Here is an 18,544-nt window from a genome sequence, read left to right on the forward strand (position 1 = left end):
AACACTATTAAAATAACTTTATAAAATTAGGTTAGTAAATCACTTTAATGAATAATGACCCCAAGCTAATGTTTCAGTTGAGTCCGGTATAATGTAGCGCTTGGAGTCATTATATGACAAACATATTTTGTTAATTTTTTGAGTAAAAATAACATGTTTCATGGATTTAAATCGATACATTTCAGCAAGTTGAATATTTTTATCGAATAAGCAAGACTTATAATTATCAAACTTTAATTTTTTTATCACACTTTTATTAACCCCTTTGGCTTTTGATATTATTTTATTATTTACCCTCATAGCATACATTTTTGATCGTAAACCTACAAATTCATTAAATATATTACCATTATGTTCATCTTTGAAATATCCTAATTTCTTCTTATTAACTAAAGGAAAAGCATAAATGTTATCTATCTTATAGTCGGAGGTATCAAAATGGTTTTCTAGATCCGGTTTAATTTCATCAAAAAATCTCTACAAAATATCTGATAGACAAGACTGATAAAAAAGAGGTAAGTGAAGAATTGGTTCAAAAGTAATAATAAAAGTGGGCGGTGCCGACTCGCGTCAAAATTTGTGAATGAAATACCGTTTGACCACGTTTGACCTAGGAGGGAGTTGCGCGATCGTAGGGCTGTCCAAAAATTAAAATAATAATTATTTATTTAGTTTTGTATGGGAAAATATTATTTATTAAATATTACGATATCCACTTTCTGACACCACTATAGTATTTATATGAGTATGTTAACATGGGCTAGTTTCGGCTCATATACCCATTTACCTAACACCCTGTATAACAACTTTAAATTTTGGAACTTCTTCTTCATATATTTGTAGTGGAAATCATACATTAATGTTTTTGAAATATCTAGTATGCTAAATCCTAAATATATGGGTTTATTAAATAAAAGTTTTGTTTTTTTTTTAACTGGACCGCTACTAAATTTTCCGAAAAAATTGATAATCTTCATCAGACAAAGGGAAGTAGTAGTTTTTGAATGTATTTTCATCGAATGCAACATTACATTCGGATTCAGGAATCTGTAACTAAGGAAAGATATGCAACGTTAGTATAAAAAAGATATTACTTAAGAAAATTAAACAAAAATGTAGATTGAAGAACATTATAGTAAAATGATATTAATGTGTTACTTACCTCCATAGTTATGGATGTTATTGAGTCTTGTGTGTTGATAGGTATTGAATACGAATTCAGAGGAAGAAGTGTGAAGAAAGTAGTGATGTAGGTATTTATACCAGTATGGGTATTTATACCAGTAATGTCAATTTAGCAATGGATTTTTAATAGATATTATTAGTTAATAGTAACTTGTCTTGGAATGTGGTAGATGTTATGTTACTGGTTTCGGAATATAATGTGGTGAGTCATACAATAATGGAGTCATTAGTTGTTGGTAATTAATGAAGGAATAATTAACAAATAAAGTAGGACACACATTCGCGGATGTTTATCTCCGGATCCGTTGCAGATATGAAGCTGGGGATGCGTTTTTTTTTTGCCCCCGGAGTTTCGGATTTAGGTGAGCCAGAGTTGGGTGAGCCAGAACTCTCGAATCCCTACTACTTTTAGCTACGTGTAGTCGTTGTGGTTCACCATCTAACTCTATAATATGTAGATTTGTATTGGGCCGGTGGGTGACCTTGTTCTTGACACGCTGATGATGGTGGTATCATATCATCGTATTTTTTTCTATGGTGTAATACTTATTTAGTGTGCCGTGTGCCGCACTTACACCCGGCCCACTGACGCCACGAGTTTAGCAGAGCCCATACTTACACCCGTATTCACAAACATTAACTATGAGATCTCACAGTGCGCGTGGACGCACAGGGTGACACACGAACCAATCACAGAGCTCTATTCAACGCTGTGCGTTCGATTTGCTGCTTTACTTAATCAAACATCGTTTGTGAATACGGCCGTTAGTATAAAACCAGTTCATCGGACAGGGCGATAACCTGTAATCGAAAACAGTCGCCAAGCGTTGAGGAGAGGCACGACAATCAGTAACGTTTTGTAACTCGCGGGGACAGCTTGTGTTTTGTTATCATTTCGAACATTTTGAGGCGCATAACTCGAATAATCATGCCGAAAGTTTACAACTTTGGTGCTGGCCCAGCCAAACTGCCTGAAGAAGTAAGTTTTATAACATTAAAGTTTAAAACTAGATTCAATTAATTTTAATTTATTAAATTATGTTCACCTTGCGCCGTCCAAAGGATGTTTAACGAACAAGTCTGTGAACATACCTTCGTTATGAAACGAGTTAGTATATTCGTAATAGATCTATGGATACTACATAAAAATACATTCTTTTACAGGTTTATGAAATTATGAGAAACGAACTGACGAACTTCGAAGGATCAGGCATAAGTTTATTAGAGACAAGTCACAGAACTCCGAAGTATATGAATCTGAATAACGAAATTCAAGATGTAGTAAGACGGTTGTTGTAAGTAGCAAACATAATTTGATAATAATATTCATAAATTATGAACGGTATTCAATGATATTAATTTATCGACAGGATGTAGGTAGGTACACTGGATGAAATGAATGTGTCACAAATCTTTATTAACTAAACATTAAACAGTACCTAACGTACTTTGTCTCCTATGTGTTTTGAAAATATGCATTAAGTTTAAGGTCATGTTTTTCTTAGTTACTTGTGGTTACACCGAAGGCTGATTATAAAACTTCTATTTCAGAGATGTCCCAGCAAATTACAAAATCTTGTTCCTTGCTGGAGGTGGTCAAGGCCAGTTTGCAGCTGTGCCTCTCAACCTGATCTCCAGAACTGGGACTGCAGACTACGTTGTTACTGGTAAATTTTGGGGTGGTTTTTCTAAAGCCGAAAATCTCCTTTTTCCTTTAAGATTTCCTACTTCTCCCACAAAAAAGTTCAATGAAGTCGCTTAAGTATTTGGGCATCAAAATTCACTCAGGGTTTCTCACTCGGTGGACCGACGAACGATCTGGTGAAAGTCGCATGAAATCCCTGGGGAGGCCTTTGTCCAGCAGTGGACGGCATTATTATTAATTTCTACTTATCAAAATTAAAATGGCTCTAATATAAAGAAGGTAGGTTACCTAAGACACATCGTGGTAGTAAATTAACAAAGTATTTTATTCCCAGGTGCTTGGTCAGCGAAAGCGGCAAAAGAAGCCAAGAAATACGGCAAAGTGAACATGGTTATTCCCCCCACGGACAAATATGTGGACATTCCACACCAATCCACCTGGAACCTCGACCCCAACGCTTCTTATGTACACATCTGCACCAACGAAACTATTCATGGTAAGTCCGATAGTTTAAGCTTAAGGCGCCATAGAATCTAGACATGACAGTAGCGTGTCCAGCCAAGTTCAAGTAACCGAACTGGCGAGCAGCACCGTGTGTATTATTACACGATAAATGTTCCTGCATCTAATTCCATTTATTAAACCCTTGAAAAATAGTTATATTTCTTTTATTAATTTATTTACTATGGTTCCACCTACTTCAAGAAAAGTACTGTCTCTTGTTACAATTTTTACAAAAATGTATTTTATGTGCTGGCGATTGTTCATAGTTAATTATTAAGATCTAATTTGCTGATTCAATATATTTTGCAATCAATGAGCCATTAGTAGCGTAAGAATAACTAATAACAAGCGAGTGGCAATTTCAATAATCTATTGAGTGTGACGATTTCATTATAAGAGTCTGATTCAAGTAAGTTAATACGATTACAATTTACTTACCTAGGATTTATTTAAATCAGAGAAGAAAAGCACTACTTATTGACTGTTGGGGTTTAAAAGGTGTACCGTTTTTTCCTAAATTACTTATTAGTACAAAAATCATAGTTTTTTTTATCCACAACGAGGAATTTCTGGCTGACCTGCAGTATACAACAATATTGTTATGGTGCCGAAAGAAAATTTCGATTACCTATACCATAATATCGACAAAACTCCACTTTCTTTTGTTTACAGGAGTCGAATTTGACTTCATCCCAGACACAAAAGGAGTACCATTGGTAGCTGATATGTCATCCAACTTCATGTCGAAGAAGGTTGACGTCTCCAAGGTATGCTCTCGCCATAATTTTCACCCAAGGGTTTATTATTATGTTCCTTATTACCTACACTTTTTTCATTTTAGTTTGGCGTAATTTACGGTGGAGCGCAAAAGAACATTGGTACATCAGGAGTTGCTCTGGTCATAGTCAGGGAAGATCTTCTAAACCAGGCTCTCCCGATCTGTCCTTCAATTCTGGACTGGACAGTAAACCACAAAAACAACTCCATTTTGAACACACCACCTATGTTTGCGTAAGTTTATTTTATCACTTTTTGTTATTGCGAAAATATCTTAAGAATGACCCCTATAATACCTACTCAAAAACGTCTGAACATTGCATTATGTTATCACCATGTTTTATTTACGAAAAAGTGTCTGGTGATATTGTTTGTCCTTGTTTAATTTTTTTTAATTTAATTTGACCTTTGATTTATCTGCAGTTATACGACGACCTGCAAAACCAAATTAATGAATACCAGTAAAACATTCTTCTTAGTTTCTTTAGCTAAGTACATTGTTGTGCGTCAATAGCTCGTGTTTGTATTCCATTACGATCAATGTTTACGATTATTGTCTACTCATTCACGTAGCAATTATCACTAGCATTATCTGCTTCAATGGTCCGATTGCATTCTTCCAGCATCTACATAATGGGGCGTGTCCTCCAATGGATTGAGAAGAACGGTGGTCTCGACGAGATGGCTGCTCGAGCCACGAAGAAAGCCTCTTTAATCTATGGCATTATCGAGGAATCCAATGGTTTCTACTACGCGCCGGTAGCCAAGAATGTCAGGAGTAAAATGAACATTCCGTTCAGAATCGGATCTGCTGAAGGGAACGATGCGTTGGAGAAGGAATTCCTGAAAGGAGCTGAGGAGTTGGGACTGATCCAACTGAAGGGTCACAGGTTAGTTGATTCATCATCATAATCATTTCAGCCACAGGTTACAGGACTCCACTGCTGAACATAGGACCGGTTGGTAGCGACATGCATCCAGAGCCTTTCTGCTGGCTTTATGAGGTCGCCAGTCCACCCTAGTTAGTTGATTGGATTCGACAAATTATTATTGCAATTTGTTAAAGCGTCCTATGGTGAAACTATGCCGCTCGAAGCACGGAAAATGATTACGCGATAAGAAATACGAGTAGGTACCTAGGTATACCTACCTAAACTTATTTCTTATCGGACAGTCAGGTTAATATTGAACTCAAAATAAAAAAAGTTTTTGTTGAACTTGTTGAGCTAGTGTATGAAATCCCGACAGTCGGGATTATCTAAACCCAATAGGTACTCAATAGTTTACTTTAGATAGATATTTACATTTTTTGTTTTTAGAGCTAAGATAAAAATCGTGTCATCCATTTTGTGATATTTTTCCTTACTAATTAGTTACTTGTCGGTCAACTGTATTATCTTATCAATTGATTAAATTGTTTTATTTATCTTTATTACCTATTTTACTAAGTCAGTTGTTTATTAGTAATTTAAGAGATTAATGTAATGACATTTTATTAATTATTTTTCTCCTTTCAGAGATGTCGGCGGAATCCGTGCTTCCACCTACAACGCGGTCACATTAGAAGAAGTACAAACGTTGGCCAAATACATGAAAGACTTTTATACTAAGCATTCTAAGTAAACGTATTTATTTAAATTTGTTAGACGTATTATAATTTTGTAATACCTAGCTGTAAGTGCCCAATTGGCTGTGCCTTATTTAATGTTATTTTTTAAATAAACGCTTTTGATATTATCTTTTGATATTTTATTTGTGAATCCAAAGACTACCTATGACTCTATAATCAAACCACGTACCTACAAAGCAAAAATATCCGAACGGTAGGTAAGTGTTGGACTTACCAACCAACTCGATCCGAGGAACGCTGGTTTGAACCCCGCTACCTACTTCAGATTTTTTTTTCTAAGGTATTCATTGAATTACTTATCGTCGTATCACCTTTATTGAAGCTTGCTTTAAAATATTTCTATTATTTTTTTATTATCTTTCGTTACTAAGCCCGTTCTGCCTTCTTATCAGAGCTCTCTACAGAGATAAGTGTTCACTTATTTTTCACCTGTTTAGGTAGGTACTTACCAATTATTTTCACGATAACCATCATTCAGTAAATTATTGTTGTGATGTCAATATTAAAGATATTATAAAGATCTACAGTCAGCTTGACTGCCAATATAAACCCAACCAGTGAAGGTCAAGTTTTTCCCGGAAGATGGATGGAGTTCATGAATGGATGGATAAAAGAAATTATTTTAATTAGAAGATTAAAATGTGGTGTGGTGTAGGTAACAAACATTTTTGTTGGAGGATGCAGGCCATTATATTTTCGGTTTTAAGATAGGTAATAGATTTGTCCAGAAAAACCAGTTTTTTTTAGAAAAATCCGGTAGGTACCTACCCGGTGATCAAACTGGTTTGTTCAAAAACCCGATAGGAGAACTTGATAATGCTGGCTAAACTAGATAATGATAATGAAGGGCCAAGATGGTTAACAAAATTAATTAAATAGATAATCCAAATTAAATTAGCTTCAACCATATTGAAGAAATAGAGAGCACGGGAACTAAGTAGTAGCTACTTACCAATTTTAGATTTGGATCGGATTATAAATGAAAGTATTCAGTAATTTATTGTAATGTTTTATTAAAAATTTTGTATAAAATATTACTGTTAACGTAATCATAAAAATGTGGTAATAAATTGTGATGGAATGTCGATATTTCATTCAATTCACGAGATTCTACAATGAGTATTCCCAACAAGGTTTTATACTTACGAACTTTATACAGGTTTAGTTACAAAAAATAAACATTATTTTTCAATAAAATTGACACAAGTCAACGATTTACAAAAATTGCTTACAGAAATGTTTCATTAGCTATAAATTATTGTTATTACCAAGTCTTATAATAAAATATTTTAGTACAAAAATAATGATATGATACTTTACACAATTTTATTATTTTCTCTACAATCATAAAATCATTCTTACATTTATGCATACACATTACACACATTCACTCTCCTTGCTTATAATAAGGTTAAAAATACAGTCCAGTTTATAATACAAACAAACTTGACTTTCACTATAAATCCACTTGTGTTAATATCAACAGTTCTTTTATTATTTTGTTATATTGATAGGTAGGTCATAATAGCAAAGAGCATGGAAATAAAATGAACTCTATGTATTTACACAATATGTAAGATTTTCAAAGATTTCCTTAATTAAACTTTGTTTTTCTATTATTATCTATTCTGTGGTGAGGTCCCATAGTTACAATATAAACGAATCATCAATATCAACACGTGGATTGCTCTACCATAAATATACAAATATTTCAATAAAATTAATATTTACATGATATTGAAATGTTGGAATGTTGTTACAATGTCCCTGCAAAGTCTGCTTTCCTGTATGGCAGTGTTCGCGTAAAATACTTGAGCATTTTGTTCGTTGATCATAATCTCAGAACATCAACACATTCACTGTTTCGCAATACATTTATTTTATTTGTGTCTTCCTTACGTTATTCTATTGTGTTTTTGTGACAATATAAAAGTATTTTTGGTGGGGGCTGTAAATAAACAGTGAGTGTGTTAATACACATTCTTTGTAAGCTACACCTAAAACTTAAACTAACTGAATACAAATTCTACAATAACATACTGAATCACTCTCTCGGTTGAAAACCGCATTAGTACAGGCGTAGTGAAAACTTATGGCGGTTCATACTACCTGCTATACCTACTTAATTAATACATTGCATTGATCTTTTTTCATCGTTTTGTTTTTTATTAGATACGTCCACAAACCTAGCAAAAGGCCAGATGATTTAAAAAATAATAAACTCTTTAGTTATTAGTTACAACAAATATCTAAATGTGATGTAAATTTGAAATGTCTAAAAACTTGTTGAACTTGGCCCTATTTAACTACGCCCATACGCGAGTGACACCTGTCATCTCTAGATACATCCAATAATATTGACTATTATTGTTCGGGAACACCGAGAATTGAAACTAGTACGATATAGTATTATGAAAGATTGACCAGAATACGACAAAACAGTCCTTCGTTGCGTTTACTGACCTTCACTGTCGCTGTCACTCTTATCTGGAACAAACAAATTCTGTTAGCATTGCATCACGATCGTGATACAGGGTGTAAGGGTCTGGTTGGAAAAACTTAAAATCAAGTCTTTTATCTAGGCAAAACACTAAACTGTTTTTTAAAGAATTTCGTAATACTTAGACCCGTAAACTCCTCGTGGTATGCTAAATGCTTGTGTTATGAGTGGGTTCTCCACAATAATCGAGCGGTTGGAGGGTTCGATCCCGCGTTCCTCGGATCTCGAGTCGAAAAGTCCGACACCTTTCGTCGTTTGGCAATAGGCTAGTTTCCTAAAAAATTTTTTTTAGTCCGTCATGTTTAATATCAAAAAATATTGGACACATAATATATTTTTATTTGTCAATCTAACAAATAATTACATAGTTATGGTGCGTTGAAGTTACGCACGACGCCACAACGTGCGGCACTTTTATGCACGCATTGACGTCATGGGCCTCTTCTTATGAACTTTGGCGCGCTTTATCTCTTTAAATTTTCATTACTTTGAAAAAGTGAAAAATACGTGTAGAGTATTTTTTGATAAGTTAACTGAGGGACTAATTAAAACTCTTGCTTTTTGACCCAGGAAACATCCCTATTGTCTTATGAGCTCTGAACCTTCCTTTATCATAATGAAGTTATCATTTTACAAAATTAGTTTACATTACACAGTTTTTTATCATAGAGCCACTTTTAAAGATTTTAAAAACACAGTTTGCATTTACAGTTTAAATTCATATGTCTTTTACTTACACCCTGTATGTATTTGTGTAGATAACGAGAAAAGGTCAGCTGGGAAGCGGTCATTGGGTCAGACGTACTACAAAAGGATTGCAGCATGCTATGTAATTGTGCTTATCTACTCTCAAATAACTAGAGTTTGCGTCACCATCACCATATTTTGATATCTTGCTTTCGACCAATAGCTGTCGAAATATCGAAAGTATGAACGATCTACTAGATTATTTTTAGGTAATTTAACGTATCAATAAGTTAATATCATTCTCATGCTTCATGATGCTATATTATCTTGTTTATTACCTACCAATAAGTATAAGAATAGTTTGCGCACGATTGTACCACATAGATACAGCGCGGTGCGCAAATTTTATCACTGTTTATTATTGTAGATACTTAAAAAACTGGATCTAGTCAGTTTTTGGATCATTTGATTTAGTATTTTTTCCGCTTGTTACAAATATTAAGATTGTGTCCATGGACTTCCCTTGGGCCGGTAGTCAATTAAGATAAGGGGTCATAAGGGGTGATTTACTCGTACCCATTAAGTATGTTCTACTTGGAAATGGTAGGTAACTATTTACTGAATTTTCTCATAGCCGCAATGGTTTGAATTATAGAATTAAGTAGTACCGTTTAGTAAGATTTTAATTACATGCGAGCGAAGCAGTTAGGCATTTATTACAATAGAATTATTTGCAAACTAGCTTTCCGCCCGCGGCTTCGCCCGCGTGGAATTTTGTCTGTCACAGAAAAACTTTATCGCGCGCGTCCCTATTTAAAAAACCGGGATAAAAACTATCCTATGTTCTTTCCCGGGACTCAAACTATCTCTATGCCAAATTTCATCAAAATCGGTTGCGAGGTTTAAGCGGGAAAGCGTAACAGACAGACAGACAGACAGACAGAGTTACTTTCGCATTTATAATATTAGTTGGGATTACCCCACCAAGCAAAGCATCCCAGTGCGTCAAGCTGCATTCAAAAACAGAAAAGTGCGCACTAACTAATGTGCTACAAAATACTGACCTTTCTTACCCGGGTACGCGTGCCTCTTTAATCTGTCGTAGAGGTCTTCCTTGGTTCCGTAGATGCTGGCGTTTGACCTGGCCAGGCTGTTCATTTTGCCGTTCATTCCGTTGTGAAGGCTCTCCTTCATGTAGGTTTCGTTGTAGAAGTTAGGCATCTCCCAGCCGTCCTCTTCGTCGTCGTAGTAATGCGCGTAGGTCGAATGATGGGAAGGCGCGATGGATTCGGCGTACGGCGTGTGCGCACCGTAGTAGAAGTTCACTTGCGACCCGTTCTGGTCTATCGCTGGCGTCAGCGTCTTCTTTGGTTCTTTCCTCTTTGTTGACCTGGAAATTTAGTTTGTTAGCTGATTTATTCTATATACAGTTTATTATATTTTATCGTTGTAGAGTGGGCGTACCTATTCAAGATTCGAGTCAAGATCGTAACGACTGAGAAGAAGACATTTTTGCTGATTATGAAATGCCGACAACTTTGTATTGGTGTAGCGTCTTATCAATCGTTCTGCTTTATCACGACTCTACATATACAGATTCCCCCCTACATTTTCATACTAAACGTCACATTAAAATAGTATTCAACTAGGGTGTAACTTTAAGAAGGGGGATTAGGTTGAATGAGGGCTATCGTTTTAGCGCTCACCAGTTAGCGCCACTGTAGAGTAAGGTCCTGTCACTTGCTAGTTACGAAGCCAGTGGCACCAACTGGTGAGCGCTAAAGTGGTAGGAGGACTATCGCATTTGCACTCATCAAGATGGCGCCACTGTAGAGTAAGGTCCTGTCAATCGCCAGGGGTGCCAACTGTTAAGTATAAAAACGATAGCCCTCATTGACATAGCGAGAAACCTTATTTATGCCTCTCCTTTCAAAAATTCTTACCTGGCACAGATCATCCATACAAGCAGCACCAGGAAGATAATGAATATGACACCGCCGGCGACGCCGCTGGCGATGTACGCAAACTCGCTCTTGTCCCTGCAATGGCGGCCGGTGAATGACCCCGTGCATCTGCACGAGGGCTCGCCGCGCGTGTCCTTCACGCACTCGCCTCCGTTGTCGCAGAAGTCCACGCATACGTCTGGAAAGAGTTCGAATTATGAATTTTTGATTTTTTAAATATACACTGGCTGCGTTCTTGCAAGTCACAGAAAAAAGAATAGAATTCGAAATTCGAATTTGAAATTTTCAGGGGTGACGAATGACTTGTTTGTCAATTCGCCCCTTTATGAAATCTGACGTGTTTATGTATAGTCAGCTACCCGTTTACCAGTAGTTACCAGCTTACCAGCTAAACGTTTTATAAATTACTTATTGCACTACGACCTAGGTAGAGTGAGGTAGGTAGGACCTCTTGCTGTACCAAAACTCTAAACTCTGCTTTCAGTAATGTTTGACTGACAAACTACAAGCTTTATATTTAAAGTTAAAAAAATAATCTGGTAGTAATTAGTCTGGCTGGAGGTTCGTAAAAAAAACTTAAGATTAACTAACCAGAAGTACTTAATTAAATAATGTTTCACAGTTTCCATATTTTTGCAGATGTGTTTTCTCTCAAGCGCCCTCTAGTATCAATCGCTATAACCATGGTAGAGTCGTAGTGCGAAATAATAGATAGAGCAGAAGGTTTGAGGTTCGAGGTACACGCTCAAAATATACAGTGTTTTAAACATTCGCCAGATGTAGCTGTCTACCTCTGTTTAACTTTGTCAATATTTTACTAAACATTCGCGTATTAGGTAATTCACTTTAATAAGAATACAAGTGCACTTGTAGCGTGATCGATTAAAATGTTCCATGTGATTTTTGAATATTTACTCATTAATTCTTTAAATATTTAATTATTTATTTATTGTCTCATAAAACGTAAGCACAAGAACTTTACTTTTACCCGTAATTACAACCATTACTATTAGGTCTCACAGTGCGCGTGGACGCACAGGGTGACACACGAACCATTCACAGAGCTCTATTCAACGCTGTGCGTTCGATTTGCTGCTTCACTTAAGCAAGCATCGTTTGTGAATACGGGCGTAAGTTACGTCGTTGATCTTCACACGTTGTCGTTGAACTCACCTGTGCACACTTTTCCAGTGCCATTGAAGCCGGGCTTGCACTGACACTTGAACTCGTTGGTGTCTGACATAAGTAGACAATACGCGTTCACGTCGCAATGCATCTCAGGGCCGCTCATCTCGCATGGGTTGGTGCAGTCCGATTCTGAAGTCTGTAAAAAAAATTACATTTATTATCATTACTGGTCTTTCGAGCTGGATAGTCGTGCACATTTTTCTGGTCCTTCGAGCCGGATCGTCGAGCATGGACTTACATTACTTACCTAAAAATAAGTATAAATTTAACTTCTAAAGTGCTATTGTAGTTTTGATGACGGAGACGGAACAAGCGCTAAATTCTTTCAAAATCGCGGGAAGAAGTTATAAATGGTGCAAAACTTATACCGCTTATTCATGTTCAAGCCTTTTAAACGCAACATTACATGGGGCGTTTAGTTTATGGCCACCACTGGCGCTATCGACCATAAAGCACACGTTGTAAAACGTAGCATATTTTCAGCTTAAATTGTTTCACGAAACCAACATTGTTTAGTTACGATGAAGACGTGTGAAGTGTGTCGTTAGTAGGAAAACTAGGAAATGTGGATTTGATGGTGTTTTGTCCGTTTTGCTTGGGGGCACGCCATTGCCCTCTCGTCTACCAACATGAATGGCGTAAAAGGAATGCATGATGATATTAGCTGGACAGTTAACAAAAGCTAGCTAGGGGACAACAAATACGTCGTAATACTCGTAATAGAGACGTGCTCTTAATGTGAATATGTTGCTAATTATGGCAGTATAATTATATTGTGAAAGTGCTACTATTATTATGTTTTAGGATTGAATCGAATGCAAAAGTCTACCAGATGATAATTTATACAGGGTGGAATTTTGTAATGCCACCTGAAGGAAAAGTACTCTAATACTGTAGATAGAAAATTTTACTCAAAGGAAACATTCCTTTATAGGTCTTCTGTCACTTTCCATTGTCATTAATGTAAAAAATGAAATACTAACCGCTCCAGCTTCTTTAGTACTCGTGTTGATGGGACAAGCCTTGCAGTCAGTTTGTTGAGCTTCCGACTGGTATGTACCCTTCTTGCACTGTATGCACGAGTTCAGTGTAACGTTGAGATAGGAACCTGGAAAAAATAATATTTTGTTATTAACGGTGATGAAAACACAAAATTTATCAATCTCTACATGGAAAATGCCAATGGTCTTGCAGTGTTATTACTGGGCCTGCAGACTGATGATTTCAGTTTGTCGCTAGCAGCGCAAGCGGTTTCGAGAAGTTCAATAGAAAAAATACAAATAATATACAGTTTTGCAATGTACCAGGCCTGCAGGTGGAGTGCACTGGTAGGGTGAGGCAGCCCCTGTTTTCGGCATGGTGGCACCAGGCGGTTAGAATGCGCAGGGGGCTCCGATGGTACTTAGAAGTCTTACATTGAAAACGCAGTAGTGTTACATGGTACTTACCAAGCCTGCTGAGAGTTAGAGTGCACTCACTGGTCAGGCGAGGTAGCACCAGTTTGAGGAGTGTCGGTACCAGGCGAGTAGAAAACGCAAGTGTCCTTCAGTACTTGGAAGATACAGTCACGGGTGTTACGTGGTACTTACCAGGTCTACACACAGGTAGAGTGCACTGGTCAGGTGAGGTAGCTCCAGATTGAGAACTGGTGCTACCAGGCGAGCAGGGAGAGCAGGGGGCTCCCAGTAGTACTTTGAAGTTTTACATAGGGAACAAAAAATAGAATAGTCCTATATTGAACTTACCAGGTCTGCAGACAGGTAGAGTGCATTGGTCTGGTGATGCAGCACCAGTTTGAGGAGTGGTGGTACCAGGCGGGCAGGAAGCGCAGGCGGCTCCCGAGCCGATAGAACGCCAAGTGCCACGGGGACACGCCTCGCAACCACCTTCGCTGCTTAGCTGTTCGCCTGGAAAAGAAAATGACACGTAAACTAGCAGTCGGGTCACCTGGCTAAATGATTACCGTCACCCATGGAACAATGTCGCCCATGGAACAATCTAAGGATTCAATTACGTCAACGGGACGCTATTGATTTACCCCCGACATCTTTCATCTGCGGAATGTATCTCATGAACCGTAATAGGTATTTCTTGGGAAACAAAACATTTGTTCTCATAAATAAATCTGCTTTCGTCTTTCTATTACTGTGTTAAAGTGACGAAAACTAAAGAAAGGTCTCTCTCCAAGTTGTTTACAGTAAATCGCACAGATTTAGGAGACCGTGAGCCAACTTTTGATAGTTCTGTCGACACTACGAGACGCTTCTGTATACCTACTCGGCGCGGAAAATCAGGTTATATCCTACCCAATAACTTTCAGAGATAGCACTTAACGTAAGCCACTAAAGTAGAATAAATTATGCTATTAACAACATTTTATGTTCGCAGGGTGAAATTATTGAAATGGTTTTCGAACAAGAATTATCTAAGCGTTACTGTCTTTGTAGAAAGCTTTATTTATTAAAATTGCGAGCTAAATTGTTCGGTTATTATGTAGACAAAATACGCAGAAAATAAAACAATCAGATTTTTTTTTCGTTCAGACCCTTTCAGAAACAGTTTTTTTTCCCAAAAATAGGTGCCATAATTTTCAACTTAGGCCTTATGTAAAAACTCTAAAACCCTTATGGCCCTTCTCTTCTATCTATACCTTTAAAGGCCTTATGTAAAAGGAGTTGCACTACCTTACTTTTACTGTAAGTATAACATGTACGCTGCCCCCGCTGTCTTGGTGGTGTCTGCATCCCTTAATTATTGACCAACGATGACCGTTTACCCTACAAACCGGTGGTATCTGGTCCCCTATTGGATATGGCTGTCATGTCCTCTACTGGATACTGGTGTCCATACCTTCCAGTAGCGGTGTTTTTTTTTTATAGTTTGACAGATTTTTGACGTTTGTCAAAAAAAAGTAAGATGGTGCCCAGTCTTAGTTCTTTTGACTTTTGACTATTCAAATTCTTAATAGCTTATTTATCCATTATTCATTTGTCTTACCTGAAGGACAGTCCTCCCTGCACTCAGCGGCGGACACGGCCTCAGTCGCTCTCGTGGTCTGGCCCCTCGGGCACGATATGCAAGCGAAGGCGCCTTCCTTCGGCTGGTATGACCCATGCCCGCAAGGCCTGCATAGTTCTGACTCGGCGTCGTAGTATTTGCCGGCGGCGCATCTCTCTGGAATTATCAAGTAAGTTAGATTAAAAATTAAGGAATAAGGCTATGGGTTTGTGAATGCAAGACTGTAAGTAGTTTTGCAACCAAAACTTAATCAAGTAATCCGATTTTTAGTGGCTTTGAAATCGACAAACGTTAATCAATTGAGATCGTAAATTCGTGACCATACAATCCTCATCTCGGCGGTTCAAAACAACTATATCATTGACGAGTATGCCAATAATACACTATTGTTTTACTCCACGTCTATAATATTTTTATAGCTCATGCTCATCATCACAGTGGAAAATCATGTTGTTTTCTCAAAAAAAAAAAAAACATTTTTTTTCCATTCAATTAAATAGATAATTGACCAAATTATAATGGGAAAGTGAATTTTCCTGGCAATGATGAAGCTCAGTGTTGGTGGTTTTACTGCCAGAACTGGCTCATTTAGAAGGCTCTTGGTGGTATTTTTAGGTTCAAATTTCTGGAATCTGGTGGAATTTTGCTTTTAATCTAGTGCTTTAATAAAATCCGAGGTTGCAACACTGATGCAGCTGTGAAAAATGTATACCACAATACCTTTGCAATCAGCAGCGCTTCTCGCGCCGGCCGCTTGGGTGACTCCTGGCTGGCCAGCGATGGAGGGGCAAGTGCTGCACTGCAGTTGACCGGCCTCGGACTGGTAGGTGCCAGTCGGACACGGCTTGCAGGAGTCGCTCGCCACGTCGAGGTAGGTACCAACGGCGCAGGCCACTGGAAGTAAATTGTTATTATTTAAAATCCTACGTTCTGCAGTGGACGTCCTGAAAAGATGATGATGACCATACTAGGTCTTACAAATCACTTAGTATCTTTTCAACCAGAGATTTCAAGTGCAATACTAAATAAGTAAATAAGGTTAGATTTTTTACACGCTGTCTAGTCTAGGTAAAGCTTGTCCGATGAGTGCTTACTAAACGACGGATATCACCATACTTAAATACTTTTTTGCAAAATAAATTACTCCATTAATAAACAAAAGTAACATGTTTATGCACACAAATGATGTTTGTATACGAGAAGGCTGCCGAAAAAAATATATTATCCACAAATTGTGGCTTTCATTGTTGACCACAATGAAAGAGCTCGTAGCTTGTTTTTCATCATCATCACCAATTTTCAGCTGCTCTGAGAGCAGTGCTCTCGTACGTATATTTCTAGTTATAGACGATAGTGGATAGGATCATGTTTTCACAGTGATCTTGTTCACATAGGAAGCGAACCTCGAACCCCCGATCGACAGTTCAATTCTCTAACCATTATAGTCCAGGCGATAAGCAGCAATGGGAAAGGGTTCAGTAATTTCCGTTCGCAAAATGAATGTCCCAAAAAGGGATGATTGGATTGATTGATTTATTGCCATAAAGTACATGTAAAACACAACGTACATGCTTTGGCTCTTACAAGAAGCTGCTTGGTGCTTTCAGTTCGTATACGTACCGCAATCAGGGGCCATAACGACCTGTCCCATCGGGCAGGCGTAGTCAGACACCAACTGCAAACTCGCTGGGTCAGGGACTGTGTTCGGAAGGATGTTTCGTACGTCGAATTGTTCGTCTTCGAGAATAAGCTTCTCCAGTAACCTTTGCACAGTGGATCGCTCGTTGTTTCCGCTGTGGATGACTGGGTCGCTGAAAAGTTTATGGAATCGTCTCAAAAAGCTGTTCGGTCTTCGTGTATCAGCTTTTAATAACAGATTACGTTTATTTTGACAATTCGAGTAGTTCCTCGCACCAACAAGAGATGGCGCTGCCTTTACGTTATATCGCGGTAGGGTATCAAAAGAGAGTATATTAAGAAATATCCAAACATTATTTCAGTAACTTCATTAACATTTTGAAAATAAAACCTCACCCAAAAGGTACTAGAAAATGCTTTTCTATAGAAAACACAACAGTAACATAGATTTTACATAAAATGAATAGTGATAAAGTGCCACTACGGAACATGCAAACAACTTACTTGACAGACGGGAATGAGATCTCAACGCTGTAGGTATCGCCCGCTTGTCTGCCCTCCCTACTGCTCCGAGTCCTAAGTGCCAGATAAAATAACATGCAATTGTGTTGGAAGAGCAACATGCCGACGAGAAATACAGTAATAGGAACTTTTAGTGCGATACAACGGAACAGAAATAAATGACTTGAATTTTACACGAGTGTGCTTGTAATTGCGTTTTGCAACACATGCGAAGTGCACTACATAGGTTTAGATATACGTAGACAACTGCTCTAGGAAATTTTAAGTGCGATTGGATACCATATCCCTCTACGAGAGTTTACTGTGTTTACTAGTGATACAGTAAGAACTTTTCTAATGATTACAGTTTACTAAAGCTGCATTAGAGGTGCGGTAGCAGTCAGTTGTTATCTAATTGACTATAATGACGTATATTTATTAGCATCGCTATTTCAGCTTATTGTTCCCATTACAACGTAAACGCCTTCTTATTCGCGTCATTTAACTGACCACTACCGCTCACCGCAGACTGATTAATACTCGTAATGTATTAACCCATAGTATACTCACTCTTCCACTGGGATGATTGCGTCCAGAACATACGTGTCTTCAGTAGGAGTGCTAGGCGGAGACGATACTTGACGTGTCTGTCGTACATTGGCTCTGTGGTCACATTTCACGTTTATGTCCAGTTCTTTGCATTCCCGAGTACCTTGAAAATTAAAGATATTACACGTGAAAAAGTCTATTCTCTGAGGAGTTGATTCTGCATCTTATTTTAGATCGTCTTACCATCAATAGCATAAGAGCAGAAGTTCCAGTCTCTATTGAGCTGGTTGATAGCGGTGCGGACTTTCTGTCGGAGTACGCCTTGACCGGCGTCATTGCAGAGAACCGAACTTGGGAACAGCATGGAGATCTTAAATACTCGTTGAGCTGGTGAAGCCGCTGTAAAAAAATATTACTCATTAATTTTTTGTTAAGACACTATTGCCAAACTAATTATTTTTGGAATTAAGAATGTTGACTAAAAAGTGAAGAAAAAGTTTCATTCTTACGTGAGCAAGCTGGGTAGACCAATGGTAGACTGGGGTCGGTAGTCGGCCGCCAGAAGCCTTCAGCTCCGCAAGTGTAGAATGGCGGTACTTGTTGTGAGAATCGTAGGCCGTCGCGACAGGCGATTTCACACACCTTGAACTGACCACCCGCTCCCCAATCGCGACAGGATTGGTAGCCTCCAAGTGGGTCCACCAGAGGAGGACAGAATTCAGCTGATGGAAAAAATCAATCAATGAATACATAATCTA

At 37.9% G+C, this 18,544-nt stretch overlaps 2 protein-coding genes and 1 long non-coding RNA gene across 4 annotated transcripts in view; 1 reads left to right on the plus strand and 2 right to left on the minus strand.

Annotated features, from left to right (window-relative positions):
* Positions 1–1,003: 1,003 nt before the first annotated feature.
* Positions 1,004–1,245, minus strand: LOC114352065 (uncharacterized). Its single transcript, XR_003655831.1, has 2 exons — positions 1,163–1,245; positions 1,004–1,053 (listed from the first exon to the last, which is right to left on the minus strand). It is a non-coding gene; the product is annotated as an uncharacterized LOC114352065 (long non-coding RNA).
* A 759-nt stretch (positions 1,246–2,004) lies between these two features.
* Psat1 (phosphoserine aminotransferase) lies at positions 2,005–5,848 on the plus strand. Its single transcript, XM_028303522.1, has 8 exons — positions 2,005–2,164; positions 2,350–2,480; positions 2,737–2,852; positions 3,165–3,326; positions 4,007–4,101; positions 4,176–4,345; positions 4,735–5,001; positions 5,629–5,848. Exons 1-8 carry the CDS (start codon positions 2,114–2,116, stop codon positions 5,732–5,734), a joined length of 1,098 nt encoding a protein of 365 aa, XP_028159323.1. The 5' UTR covers positions 2,005–2,113; the 3' UTR covers positions 5,735–5,848.
* A 1,040-nt stretch (positions 5,849–6,888) lies between these two features.
* uif (sushi, von Willebrand factor type A, EGF and pentraxin domain-containing protein uif) overlaps positions 6,889–18,544 on the minus strand; it is a 103,473-nt gene continuing 91,817 nt past the window's right edge. For both annotated transcript variants that reach the window (XM_028303516.1, XM_028303517.1), the window contains 13 exons: positions 18,296–18,508; positions 18,030–18,185; positions 17,808–17,949; positions 17,241–17,312; positions 16,719–16,909; positions 15,819–15,992; positions 15,078–15,254; positions 13,826–13,987; positions 13,064–13,188; positions 12,066–12,216; positions 10,872–11,070; positions 9,993–10,318; positions 6,889–8,228 (listed from right to left, as the gene is read on the minus strand). In XM_028303516.1, the coding sequence (XP_028159317.1) occupies positions 8,197–8,228; positions 9,993–10,318; positions 10,872–11,070; positions 12,066–12,216; positions 13,064–13,188; positions 13,826–13,987; positions 15,078–15,254; positions 15,819–15,992; positions 16,719–16,909; positions 17,241–17,312; positions 17,808–17,949; positions 18,030–18,185; positions 18,296–18,508 (2,120 nt within the window). In that variant the 3' untranslated portion in view covers positions 6,889–8,196. The remainder of the gene's footprint in view (positions 8,229–9,992; positions 10,319–10,871; positions 11,071–12,065; positions 12,217–13,063; positions 13,189–13,825; positions 13,988–15,077; positions 15,255–15,818; positions 15,993–16,718; positions 16,910–17,240; positions 17,313–17,807; positions 17,950–18,029; positions 18,186–18,295; positions 18,509–18,544) is intronic.

This window comes from Ostrinia furnacalis, unplaced genomic scaffold (assembly GCF_004193835.3).
Source record: "Ostrinia furnacalis isolate ACB-3 unplaced genomic scaffold, ASM419383v2 OfSCF1245, whole genome shotgun sequence".
In the NCBI taxonomy this organism is placed as follows: Eukaryota; Metazoa; Arthropoda; class Insecta; order Lepidoptera; family Crambidae; genus Ostrinia; species Ostrinia furnacalis.

What these genes read in the sequence shown, in the direction of transcription:
- Psat1 (XM_028303522.1), top strand. Translation starts at nt 2,114, where the DNA reads ATGCCGAAAGTTTACAACTTTGGTGCTGGCCCAGCCAAACTGCCTGAA. An exon ending in CAGCCAAACTGCCTGAAGAA is followed by an intron (nt 2,165 to 2,349) that starts GTAAGTTTTATA and finishes ATTCTTTTACAG; the next exon opens with GTTTATGAAATTATGAGAAA. An exon ending in GATGTAGTAAGACGGTTGTT is followed by an intron (nt 2,481 to 2,736) that starts GTAAGTAGCAAA and finishes CTTCTATTTCAG; the next exon opens with AGATGTCCCAGCAAATTACA.